Consider the following 12,478-nt stretch of genomic DNA (forward strand, 5'->3'; position numbering starts at 1 on the left):
GATGTCACTCAGAGAAGCTGCTGCTGCTGCCCTCAGTGGGGCGGGGCCAGCGTCACGGAAGTGGAAGGAACTGGGCAGCCCCGATCCGTGTGCTCCGGGGACAGTATAGCTGTGGGGACCCGACTTCCGGCAGTGAGTGGTGTCGGACTCGGAGCTGAGAAGGCTCCGTGCTGTTGTAACCCATGGCGCCCACCATCCAGACGCAGGCCCAGCGGGAGGAAGGGCACCGGTCAGTGATCTATATTGTATTATAGTATATGCAGTAGAGGTATTGATATATTTGCAGTTACCAGATTATATATGTGTATATTCTACCTCTGCATACACACAGACCTCTGTAACCTACATATTGTATGTTATGCATGTATGGGTCTGTGCCACAACACTGTGTCAGATCTATAATATAGAACAAATGGTTACTCCCCAAAAAGCATTGACAATCAAGGTGCCAGGAAAGTCCTATACAGTGCCTTGCAAAAGTATTCACCCCCTTTGCATTTTTCATGTTTTGTTGCCTCACAACCTGGAATTAAAATTGATTATGTGAAGGTGTGCATCATTTCATTCACAGAACATGCCTACAACTGACTTTTTATATTGTGAATCAATTTAGGACAACATAACAGAAACTTCAGCGTGCATAACTATTCACCCCCCTAAAGTCGGTACATTGTCGAGCCACCTTTTGCTGCAATTACAGCTGCAAGTCGCTTGGAATAAGTCTCTATGAGCTTGCCACATCTTGCCCCTGGGATTTTTGCCCATTCCGCAAGGCAAAACTGCTCCAGCTCCTTCATGTTGGATGGTTTCCGCTTGTGAACAACAATCTTAATGTCTGACCACAGATTCTCAATTGGATTGAGATCTGGGCTTTGACTAGGCCATTCCAACACATTCAAATGTGTCCCCTTAAACCACTCGAGTGTTGCTTTGGCAGTATGCTTCGTGTCATTGTCCTGTTGTCCTCCGTCCCAGTCTCTAGTCACAGGCAGACTGAAACAGGTTTTGCCCAAGAATATCCCTGTATTTAGCACCATCCATCTTTCCCTCAACTCAAATCAGTTTCCCAGTCCCTGCTGCTGAAAAACATCCCCACAGCATGATGCTGCCACCACCATGTTTCACTGTGGGGATGGTGATCTTAGGGTGATGGAATGTGTTGAGTTTGCGACAGACCAGAGCACTTTCTTCCATACAGTTGGGGAGTCGTCCACATGCCTTTTGGTAAACTCAAATTGTGGCTTCTTCTTTTTATCACTAAGTAATGGCTTTTTTTCTGGCCACTCTTCCATAAAGCCCAGATCTATGGAGTGTACGGCTTATTGTGGTCACATGCACAGATACACCAGTCTCTGCTGTGGAACTCTGCAGCTCCTTCAGGGTTACCTTTGGTCTCTGTGCTACCTCTGATTAATGCCTTCCTTGCCCAGTCTGAGTTTTGGTGGGTGGCCCTCTCTAGGCAGGTTTGTTGTGGTACCATAGTCTTTCCATTTGATGATGATGGATTTGATGGTGCTCTGGGGGATCATCAAAGATTTGGATATTTTTTTTATTTTTTTTTATAACCCAACCCAGAATTGTACTTCTCCACAACTTTGTCCCTGACTTGTTTGGAGAGCTCCTTGGTCTTCATGGTGTGATGCCTCTTGCTTAGTGGTGTTGCAGCCTCTGGGGCCTTTCAGAAAAGATGTGTTTATACTGACACATCATATGACACTTAGATTTCATACAGGTGGACTCATTTCACTAATTATGTGACTTCTGAAGGTAATTGGTTGCACCAGAACTTTTGAGGGGCTTCATAGCAAAGGGGATGATTACATCTGCACATGCCAATTATATTTATAAAGATTCTTTATATATATATATATATATATATATATATATATATATATAAATATTTTATTTTTTTTTCTCATTTCACTTCACCAAATTAGACTATTGTGTGCAGATCCATCACATATAATTCAGATTAAAAAAAATTACACGTTGTAATGTAACAAAAAAGGGAAAAAACTAAGTGGGGGGGTGAATACTTTTGCAAGGCACTGTAGATCATGGGAAGAGACGGCACTCTGATATTATTGCAAAAAGGCCAGATGTTTATTATTGCAAGCAGTGATCATTTCAGATGCGCTATGATCCCTTATTGAAGCTGTATAGGTTCCAAAATGGATCAGAAACGTTGCTGCTTGCATTAATAAACATCTGGGCGTATTGCAAAATACCTGGGTGCTGTCTCCTCCATAGACTATAGAAAGAGAGACAATCTAGAATCAAGTTGGTTGTCATGGTCGCTGCTTCTGCTTTTTAGAAGTTTGAGCAATCCCCCCCCCCCCACCCCCCCTCCAATTTTAAATTGAACCTGCAGCAATGTTTCAAGGCATGTCTGATCTTTTCCCCTTATATATTTCAGGTCCAATTCCCACCGGACGGTTCCAGAGCGGTGAGTCATCGTTGAAGACTGGGTGGAGGCGGTGGTATATTTCTTCTTTGGATTTTCTTACTCTACTCTTGTCTTCCTCTAGGTCTGGCGTTGTATGTCGAGTCAAATATTGCAACAGTCTCCCAGATATCCCATTCGATCCCAAGTTCATCACCTATCCTTTTGACCAAAACAGGTCAGTGTGGGGGGACACACTGAACTGCGAAGTTCCAGTATACGTTGCCCCATATCTCCTAACCTGGTCCTCTGTCTTCTGGCAGATTTGTGCAGTACAAAGCCACTTCTCTTGAAAAGCAGCACAAGCATGATCTTCTCACCGAGCCAGACCTGGGGGTCATCATTGACCTGATCAATCCTGATACCTATCGTATTGACACAAACGGTGAGAGAGAACACAGAACTCTGCATGATAGTGTTCCCGCTAGGCTCTTTTAGTGGGGCGCCACGCCCTGCACGATTTTTGCAGTGCCCTGCTAAAACAGCCTACCCCATCTGCCTTTCCCTCACGCGGGCCGCCGTGTCCCAGAGATGGGAAAAGCTGCGGTGACCGATCACTGCCGGGTGAATAGATGCCATGCGCACAGCATATTTTCACTATGACGGAGAGCTTGGGGGAAGCTCAGCACCTCCGTAAATGTGCTGGGCACGCCCCCAAGTGTGACAAATTGGAGATGTCATAAGGGAACGCCCCCTCATCCGCTCAGCCACGCCCCCTTCTGCAGCGTGCGTGCCTTCGCTGCGTGCAGATACTACGTCCCCTGACCCTCTGCGCCCTGCCTGCTGGCTAGCGGGAAAACTACATGAGATAAATGAGCGTTCATTTTGCTACATCTAATACCGCCCTTTATTTGTAGTTCTCCTGGATATAGCTGATGAGAAACTTCTCGAGGAAGAAATTCAAGCTCCCAGCAGCTCCAAGAGGTACTTTCTATAGTCTTCTGTGTAATCTATCCTGTATCTATTTACACTTCACAGTAAAATCCTTTTTCCATCCCACCTGGAGACAGACTTATTGTGCTTATTAGTGATGGGTTCTTGACCTCGTAATGTTCCTGCAGGTCCCAGCAACATGCCAAAGTGGTTCCTTGGATGAGGAGAACTGAGTATATCTCCACAGAGTTCAACAGATATGGTGTCTCCAATGAGAAGCCTGAAGTCAAGTAAGTAATATGTTTGATCAGACTTGCTCCTGACTGCGAAGTTAGTGATTTACTACATTTAGTTGCCCTTTAAAAATTCTGTGGGCACTTGCAGATATCCCCTCTAGGGTGAGAGGAGTATTATACATTATTCATAGCAGTTTTACACTGCTTGGAGGTTGGCGCATAGGAGGTAACTTCACTCTATGGTAGATGAGGATAGGAGCAGTGTTGTGGTGTCATGTCTCAAATGGTTATGGGTTGGTTTCAATAGGGGAAAAAACAAATAAAAGCACTTTTCTAGAGCTGTCTGCTCAGTGTGCAAATCCTGAATGCAGTAATTCCTGGCAGTTATTGTGTCATCAAATTCAGAAGAGATTTAAGACATAATAAGTTAGTGCTGAGGAACGCAGTCAGTGGTTTGCCCCTGTGAGGACAGTATCTGATCACATAGAAGCCCTGACGCATAAAATATCAGTCTTAAGTACATGAGTTGTATGGACACTGTTTAATAAACCATGTATGATTAGAGGTGGGCTGGAATGAAAGTTCTTCTTAAGCCATGACCTTCAATTTGAATTCTACTTCTGAAAAATCCATATCTCTTTGGGTTAAACTACCTTTTCTGTCACTAGATGGAGGTAAAGTAGCAGTGAATAAGATAGGAGCTTAAATATTTATATATATATATATATATATATATATATATATATATACACAATATACCCTAAAAATAGCAATTGTTATGGTGTTCTGTAGCGATGGCCATCGAAGGCTGTACCGTCGACGTCCAATGGTTTAGCTATCAATGGTTGAGTTTTGTTCAGACCGGTGTGCTTCCCTTACATTGCGGGCTACCATTTCTGCTCGCCATCGGTCATAGAACATCAATGGTTTATACACCATAAAGAATTTGGTGCCAGACCCTAGTATACCATCCGTAATCTCAGGCCCCATATTGATAGTTTTGACCGCTATGGGATTGCTATAACGATTAATACTTTTTTACCAATATTTGATCAGGACACACTTGGGGGTCCGAGGTTTTGCTGTATTTATATGTCCTTGACACAGCTTGCCGATCACGGTGTCCAGCAATGATTGGGACACACTGGGGGTGGAGCCGTGGGTGCAGGGGGGCCAGGAGGTCCCCATGAGGTTGGCGGCTGCTGGAAAAATATCTTCATGCAGCCGCCCAGTGAGAATTTCTGACTGGTCGCGTCCTTTGTGACATGGGGCCGTATTCATTTAGCGGCGAAAACTGAGGTTTTTTTCGCCATAGGTGAAAACAGCAGTTTTTCGGCAAAAAAAGGTGATATTTTTTGCCAAAAAACAGGAGAAATTGCAAATAAGTTTTCTCCAGACCAGGCGAAAAAAAATGCAAAATCCCTATTTTGGGCTAAAAATGTGGGGATTCCTTTCAAAACCATTTGGACACCCCGACTAATGATAAATGACCCCGAAAAATTTTGTAGGTTGCGCACTTTGACGAAAAATGACCGGGGAAAATTTTGGGTAATAAAACCCTGTTGAAAACAGTTTTAATGTATTGGGTCTTATTTTTTGGGGGACGGTATGGATGTGTGAAGCATTTTAAAAATCGCATGTGGTCGCAGCAGGCGTTTTTTTACGGTTTTTAAAATTGCGTTTGTACGACACAAAAATATACTTGCACCCATTTTATCGTACCCCAAATTTACATGGAACAGTAATTTCCTGGAAAAAAAAAAATTGGTTCCTATCATTTTCAGCGTTTTTTTTTTCCCCCACCCAAAATTGTGCGGTCGTTTTTCGCCCAACTTTACAATTTTTTGGGGGGGGTAATTTATCATTAAGGGGAGGTGTCCAAAGGGTTCTGAAAGAAATCCCCACATTTTTAGCCTAAAATAGGGATTTTGCATTTTTTTCACCTGGTCTAGGATGGAAAACTTATCTCCAGTTTGTTTGTTTTTTGCCAATTGCGTTTTCGCCTGTTTTTTGGCAAAAATATCGCTGTTTTTTGCCGAAAAACGTCCATCTTCGAATATGGCAGAAAAAACGCCCGTTTTCGCCGCTAATTGAATACGGCCCCATGTCAGGAAAAGCCCAGCCCGGCGCGGTAAACAATGTGACCATGCCAGGCAAGTGGTAAGGAAATGCATACACAAGCATGCATTGCTACATAGTGGCATGTATGGCTGTAGATACAGGTCATTGATGGAATAACCACATTCCTATATAACATACAGAAGACAGTACTGACTGGTCACTACTGATGTCACACTTCACTCTGCACCATCAACTTTTGAGCTCCAATATGGGCCAATAGATGGCCTTCAGGGTACTTCCCAGGACATAACTTGCTCCCCAAGAAATACGGAAATAGGCAAGTCGGTGTTATAAGTGTGGTGCGTACTTAGGGGGAGGGCATGTGGTGAGGCTCTCCCCACAGCCAGTCGGGTGCTTCTCTATCAGTTGCCCTAATCATGACTAATTTATTTTATCTTTTTGGAATAGATTGCTTTCCTTCATGATACATATTTGACGCCTGGTTGTCGCTTATTTAGTTGCAGACTAGGCACTCTTTGTTAGTCTACACACACACACACACACACACACACACACACACACACACACACACACACACACACACACACACACACACACACACACACACACACACACACACACACACACACACACACACACACACACACACACACACACACACTGTTTTATGACCAGTGCCATTTACAAGTTGTCATACAGCACTATATGCAGCAACACAAGGGACCGTATGACGCCTCATTAATGATGCTGTATTTGGTTTTTAAAATGTGACTGTTCTTTTTGGCCCTTGATATAAATGAATGATGATTATGTGACCACAGGATTGGAGTATCTGTCAAGCAGCAATTCACCGATGAAGACATCTACAAGGACAGAGACAGCCAGATCGCTGCCATTGAGAAGACATTTGAAGATGCACAGAAACCAGTAAGTGAAACGCGTGATGCGCTGAGTAATTTGAGATTTTTGTTGCTGGATGCCTATAATTACCTGTTATTTCCCCCTCTTCAGATTACGCAGCATTACAGCAAGCCGCGTGTCACCCCAGTGGAAGTCATGCCGGCCTTCCCTGACTTTAAGGTATCATTTTAAGAAAATAGGGTTTTGTCTGTAAATCTCTCTCCCAAGTGTAGAGTTCAGAGTCGCTCTCCTGCTACTGACGGCTTTGGGATAGTCTGTTGTCTTTTTTTTCTTTTGGTGTGTTGGATTTTATTTTCCACCTTTCCTCTTCCAGATGTGGATCAATCCCTGCGCTCAGGTCATCTTTGATTCCGATCCTGCTCCAAAGGAAGCGTCCGGCTCTGCGGCGCTGGATATGATGTCACAAGCCATGATCAGGTGACGGCTCCTCACAGAGTTCTGAGTATAGGGCGGCGCTACGTGACGTACGATAGTGACCGGTGATGAAGAACTTGGGTAACTACTTAGATTAAATTAAATAAATGCCTCCTTTGTGTGTGTGTTTTAACAGGGGTATGATGGATGAGGAAGGAAACCAGTTTGTGGCGTACTTTCTGCCTGGTGAGGACACCATGCGGAAACGTAAGCGAGATCAGGAAGAGGGTCTGGACTACATGGCAGAGGACATGTGAGTGAAAACCGAGTCTATCTAAAGTTTTTTTGTCTGACACCAATCTGCTGTTTGTACTTGTTTCTTTAGGGGTAGTGGTCAACGCTTCTCATGCACCAGTAAAACTTAGTACGTTTATTTTACAGATATGACTACAAGATCGCTAGAGAGTATAACTGGAACGTTAAGAACAAGGCCAGCAAGGGTTACGAAGAGAACTACTTCTTCATCTTCCGAGAGGGTGACGGCGTTTACTACAATGAGCTGGAGACCAGGTGATTGTCCGTTTATTACCACACTGGGCGGTGAAACACTGTGCTTCCCGGCGCTATTGATACATGTTGATGATAATCAATACCTGCTGCAAGTATTTTGAGGTCTAGTTAAGACCCTAAGGATATATATCCCAAACAAACAGAAAAAAATGAGTTGATTACTGCGCCTGGTATTGATATTACGTAATCAATATAAAATCAATAATCTGTTTGCTCTCCATTAATAAACAGGAGGCGTAGTTTAGAAAATACAATTTAATGGTTAAGTAACACATACAAATAATAAAATATGATCTAGAAACAAGTAATACATATATACATAGCAGCATATAGAAGTTTCATATTCGGGTTCCGGACTATAGATAGACAATAATTAGTTAGACAATGTCTAGATAGACACCAGATGTTAGACAGTTAATAGTTAGACAAGGATAAAAGTTCGACACAGACAAAAGTCAGAGACCCTAAAGTTAGACATGTAAAAAGTTCGACATGACAATGATTGAAACAAAAATGGTCGACACATTTTTTAAACTTTATTTTTTAGGGTTAGGTTTGGGTTTGGGGTTAGGCACCAGGAGGGAGGATTAGGGTTAGGCACCATGGGGAGGATTAGGGGGAAGATTAGGGCTAAAAAAACTAAAATTGTAGACACATTTTTTTTCTTTTTTAAGGTTAGGGTTAGGCACTTACTGGACGGTTAGGGTTAGGCACTTACCCCCACGGTTAGGGTTAGGCACCAGGAGGGAGGGTTAGGGTTAGGCACCAAGGGGAGGGTTAAGGTGAAGATTAGGGAAAAAAAATAAAAAAATTGACGACCATTTTTGTGTCGACCATTTCCATGTCGAACTTTTGACCCTGTCGACCTTTTGTACCCGTCGAACTTTTTACATGTCTAACTTTAGTGTGTCTGACTTTTGTCTGTGTCGAACTTTTATCCTTGTCTAACTATTAACTGTAACATCTGGTGTCTATCTAGACATTGTCTAACTAATTACTGTCTATCTCTTATACCACACCCTCATATTCATACACACTAGAATCATAGTAGCTTTAAAATTGGATATAAAGTGTCTAATTATTCGAACGGAGATTCTAGGCTGCATGAAACAGTTAATTAGTTTCTTTGTTTCCTTCTACAGTTATAATATGTCCGTTCAATGAAACAAATCCTTTCAATATCCTTGTTTTATAATACAGGCATGTTTGTCTGTTTATTGTTGCAGTCAAAGCTCAGTATTAATGTTTGTGTGAATGGGTTTGTTGGTTATGTGTTGAGGCCTGGAATTACAGTGAGCAGGAGGTTGTGGTGTAAACGGGATTCTTTGCTCATCTGTGCAGAGTGCGTCTCAGCAAGAGGAGGGTGAAGGCCGGCGTGCAGTCTGGAACCAATGCTGTCCTGGTGGTGAAACACAGAGACATGAATGAGAAGGAGCTGGAGGCTCAGGTACGGTTGTGGACATGTGGGAGAAGGAACTGTGAGAAGGCAACAGGGTCTTTTAGGGGAAAAAAAAACACGAATAGGTCCCGGAGACTGAGGTCGTGTTTGGGGAAGTTACGGTAGAAAAAGAATTGAGTTTTTAAATGGGGGAACTTTGTGGAGATCTGATTAGTTGTATTTATAGACCTAAAGCGAAATATAAGATGTTGCATGTATGTGACCATGATTGTGTCTGACCGTCTCCCTTGGACTTGTAGGAAGCGCGGAGAGCTCAGCTGGAGAATCATGAGCCTGAGGAGGAAGAGGAGGAGATGGAAGTGGATCGTGACACTCAGGGATCAGGTACCTGAAGATCAAATACAAACCCATGTGTTCTTGGTACTACCAAGGGACAGACTGGCCCACAGGGGTACAGGGGAAATCCCCAGTGGGCAAAACCCCCTCCTTTTAGGGGTCAGGTTCCAGACAGTACACTTGCATTATTACTCTATTGAAGGGTCAGTTACCTGGTGGAGCAGGACCACTGATGAACATGGGTGCTTGGTTCAGCTCTATAGAAACGTTATCAAGATTCACCCTCCTACCAATCAAAGTGGACGGTCATTAAACAACCCTGTCCCCTCCTCTTGTTGGCTATAGGCTTTAGAATAATGACCTTCCAGTGATTAGCATGATGTTCTAGCTCTATATTCATTCACTAACCTACAATTAAGTCATCACAGTGGTAAGAGCTTAGATATTTTATTTTATTTTTTTACAATTGCATTTATTTTTCCTTCATCCACTAGGGGAAACTGGCGTATAGACGGGTGATGAGTGGAGTCTGGTACTTTAAATATTCTTAAGGATAGAAGTTGGCTCCTCCCCCTCTATACCCCACTGGTGTGGTATAGAGAGAGGATCACCATCATGTGCTTAATTATTATACATATGTTACCTTATATTCCCAAACTCGGTCCTCCAGACACCATAACAGTCCAGGTTATAAGGATATCCATGCTTGACCTCAGTCAATTTGATTTAACCACCTGTGCTCAACCATGGTTATCTCTAAAACTTGAGCTGTTGGGGTGCCTTGAGGACCGTGTTTGGGAACCTCTTCATTATACTGTTTTCCTAGGACTATGGAGTATTCACTACTACAGTGCTTTGCTGTTATCAGTCTGGTACATTATCATGCATGCACTATACCAGTATTTACTAGATATATTTATAAAGGGGCACAGACCTTGCACTCTCTAATGGCTAGTCTTTGAGGTTCCTGGCCACACCCCCTAAGCATGGGCCCCAACCAGTGCATTCCCCTGGTGTGCCCTTCATGCCCCAGTCCGACACTGGTACTGCCCTCTCCCTTATAACACCTCTATCACATTATATCACATTTCATTCTAACTGAGTTTAAATTATCTTTTCACATAATTATTACATTTATTATTATTATATTTTGCTTATATTGCTCACTAAGGTGTCTGCTGTGCCTTACAGGTATTAACAATAGAATTGTACAGCAATACGTAGGATAGAACCAAGCACGGTGGAATAAATGGGGGGTACAGGGAAATGGTATAGCATCTCACTATTGCTAATTATGATCATTTATCAGGGGGAAGAGGTAGGAAGTAAGTCACCATTCATTGATATTGTATCTAACAAGTGGGTGGACACACAGGATCAGTCGCTGGTGGGGGATGGGATCGGGGATCAGATGGTCCGGTCCATTTGCATTGTAAGAGGGAGGGGTGTAACCAGGAGGATGGACTTGTAAAGAGAGTAGTGGGAGAAGCTGAATTGTACTATGAGGATGACTGGGATACCAGTCAAGTGGTTGGCAAAGAGGGGAGGCCAGCACAGAGCTGCAGGAGAGGTAAATTAGAGGGGGAAGCAGCATTAAGTATAGGTTGAAGGAGTGCGTGCCAGTAGAGAGGATGACCAGAAAGGAGGAGATTGTAGTAGTTCAGGCGGGAAATTACAAATGCATGTCTGATTCTATAGCTAATGCAAATGTGGAAACCGCATGATTGTGAGAGGGACTGGATGTGGGCAATCAAGGATTACCTCTATGCAGCGGACTGAGGTGGGGGCAGAGGTGAAGATGGTTTTGTCAACAGGAGGGGAAATGAGAGAGTCCTGGATGAGGGAAGTACAATGAGTTCGGATTTGAACATGTTTAGGACATCCTGAGGCATTGCTAATTTATGGCGCTTCTTGCATGTTTTGTGATTAGGTGCAAGGGCAAAATAAATTCTGCCTAGATGATATAAAAGCTTTAGTGAAAAACACAGAAGGAAGTTAGAAAGAAAATGGCAATGTCAGTGTTAAGTGATGCAAGAAGGGCATATGTACAAACAGTCATCCAAAACACAATTGTCCTTTTCCTGGAAAGATGCCAGCAGAATTGTACTTTAATCTTCTCTGAAGTGCTCTGTGATCTGGTTCTTAACCTCTCCATTATTTTCATCTAGATGCCGAAGACGGAGAGAAGGGCAGCGAGAGTGAGAAGGAAGGGAGTGGCGGAGAGCCCTCCGGCAGTGAAAGCGAGCGGGAGGATGGGCAGGAGGAGAAAGAGGAAGAAGAGGAGAAGGAAAGCAGCGAGGACGACAGGGCGGCCCGAGACAAGGAGGAGATCTTCGGTAGTGACGACGACGACGACAGCAGCGACGATGATGATGATGACGGGCAAAATGAGAGCGGTGGTGAAGCAGGAGACAGCGGCAGCGAGGAGGAGGAGAAAAGCAGGGGGCGCAGGAGCCGCAGCGCCAGCAGCAGTCCTTTCGGGAGCGACCATTCCCAGCAGGACAATGAAGAGCAGAGCGGCAGTGAGCAAGGGTCTGCGTCTAGCGATGGCAGCGACAGTGACTGACCTCCCTCACTACTCCCAACTCCTATGCAGAGTTTTGTATATAGTTCTTGTATTATACTTTTACTTGAATAAAAATCTTTCAGTTACCGTTTGAGCCTCGTTTTCACAGCCTTTACTGCTCGTACTCTTCTTGAAGCTGGTGATGAAACTATCCCTACTGCATAAGTTCCGCCGAGGCTCTTCCCCCTCCCCCCCAATAAAAGAAAAGGGTCTGATGCACAGTTGAACGCAAGTCAGTTTTGTGAATAGATCTTGCGTGTTTTCGCACTGTGCATGCTCCGTTGCAGAGCGCTCGCATAGACGGGTGATGCACAGTTAGCCCATCTCAGTCGCGTCTCTGCTGGTGGTAACGGGGCGCTCGCATGTAGGCAAAGTCTAGTGAGGATGGGTCTAGAAAATTGCGGCCCATAAATGATGTCACCTGTTTCCAGACGGGTCCCTCACATCGAGGAATAGGCCGGTGCCAGTGGGCATTGATCATGATCGCTATGAAACTAAGCATAGGGTCGGTGAGTTTGCAGAGGGGCGCATAGCTTTACATATGGTTGAATATATACGTATTTTTCCGTGTGCACAATGCGATTGTCCTCACCGCCAATTTGTGGTCAACTCAGCCCCTTAGAGTTTTATTCAGTGTTCACTGGGAAAAATGTGGTCCTATAAACAGTAACTCTCCCCTATTGTAAGTTATTAGGCAT

At 43.9% G+C, this 12,478-nt stretch overlaps 1 protein-coding gene across 1 annotated transcript; it reads left to right on the top strand.

Moving 5' to 3' along the window:
* The first annotated feature begins 60 nt into the window (after nt 1-60).
* Nucleotides 61-11,867, top strand: PAF1 (PAF1 component of Paf1/RNA polymerase II complex). The gene is made up of 14 exons (XM_088477018.1): nt 61-229; nt 2,417-2,446; nt 2,529-2,621; nt 2,707-2,828; nt 3,301-3,367; nt 3,505-3,606; nt 6,456-6,561; nt 6,646-6,714; nt 6,869-6,972; nt 7,106-7,222; nt 7,351-7,479; nt 8,821-8,926; nt 9,178-9,262; nt 11,383-11,867. The coding sequence occupies exons 1-14, from the start codon at nt 183-185 to the stop codon at nt 11,778-11,780; spliced, it is 1,575 nt and encodes a 524-aa protein (XP_088333144.1). The 5' UTR covers nt 61-182; the 3' UTR covers nt 11,781-11,867.
* Nucleotides 11,868-12,478: the final 611 nt, after the last annotated feature.

This window comes from Taudactylus pleione, unplaced genomic scaffold (assembly GCF_031769625.1).
Source record: "Taudactylus pleione unplaced genomic scaffold, aTauple2 ptg000199l, whole genome shotgun sequence".
In the NCBI taxonomy this organism is placed as follows: Eukaryota; Metazoa; Chordata; class Amphibia; order Anura; family Myobatrachidae; genus Taudactylus; species Taudactylus pleione.

Bases quoted from the DNA above. Each gene is read 5' to 3' on its own strand.
- PAF1 (XM_088477018.1), top strand. From the start codon at position 183: ATGGCGCCCACCATCCAGACGCAGGCCCAGCGGGAGGAAGGGCACCG. The intron at 2,622-2,706 runs GTCAGTGTGGGG...GTCTTCTGGCAG, and splicing joins TATCCTTTTGACCAAAACAG to ATTTGTGCAGTACAAAGCCA. The intron at 3,607-6,455 runs GTAAGTAATATG...ATGTGACCACAG, and splicing joins AATGAGAAGCCTGAAGTCAA to GATTGGAGTATCTGTCAAGC.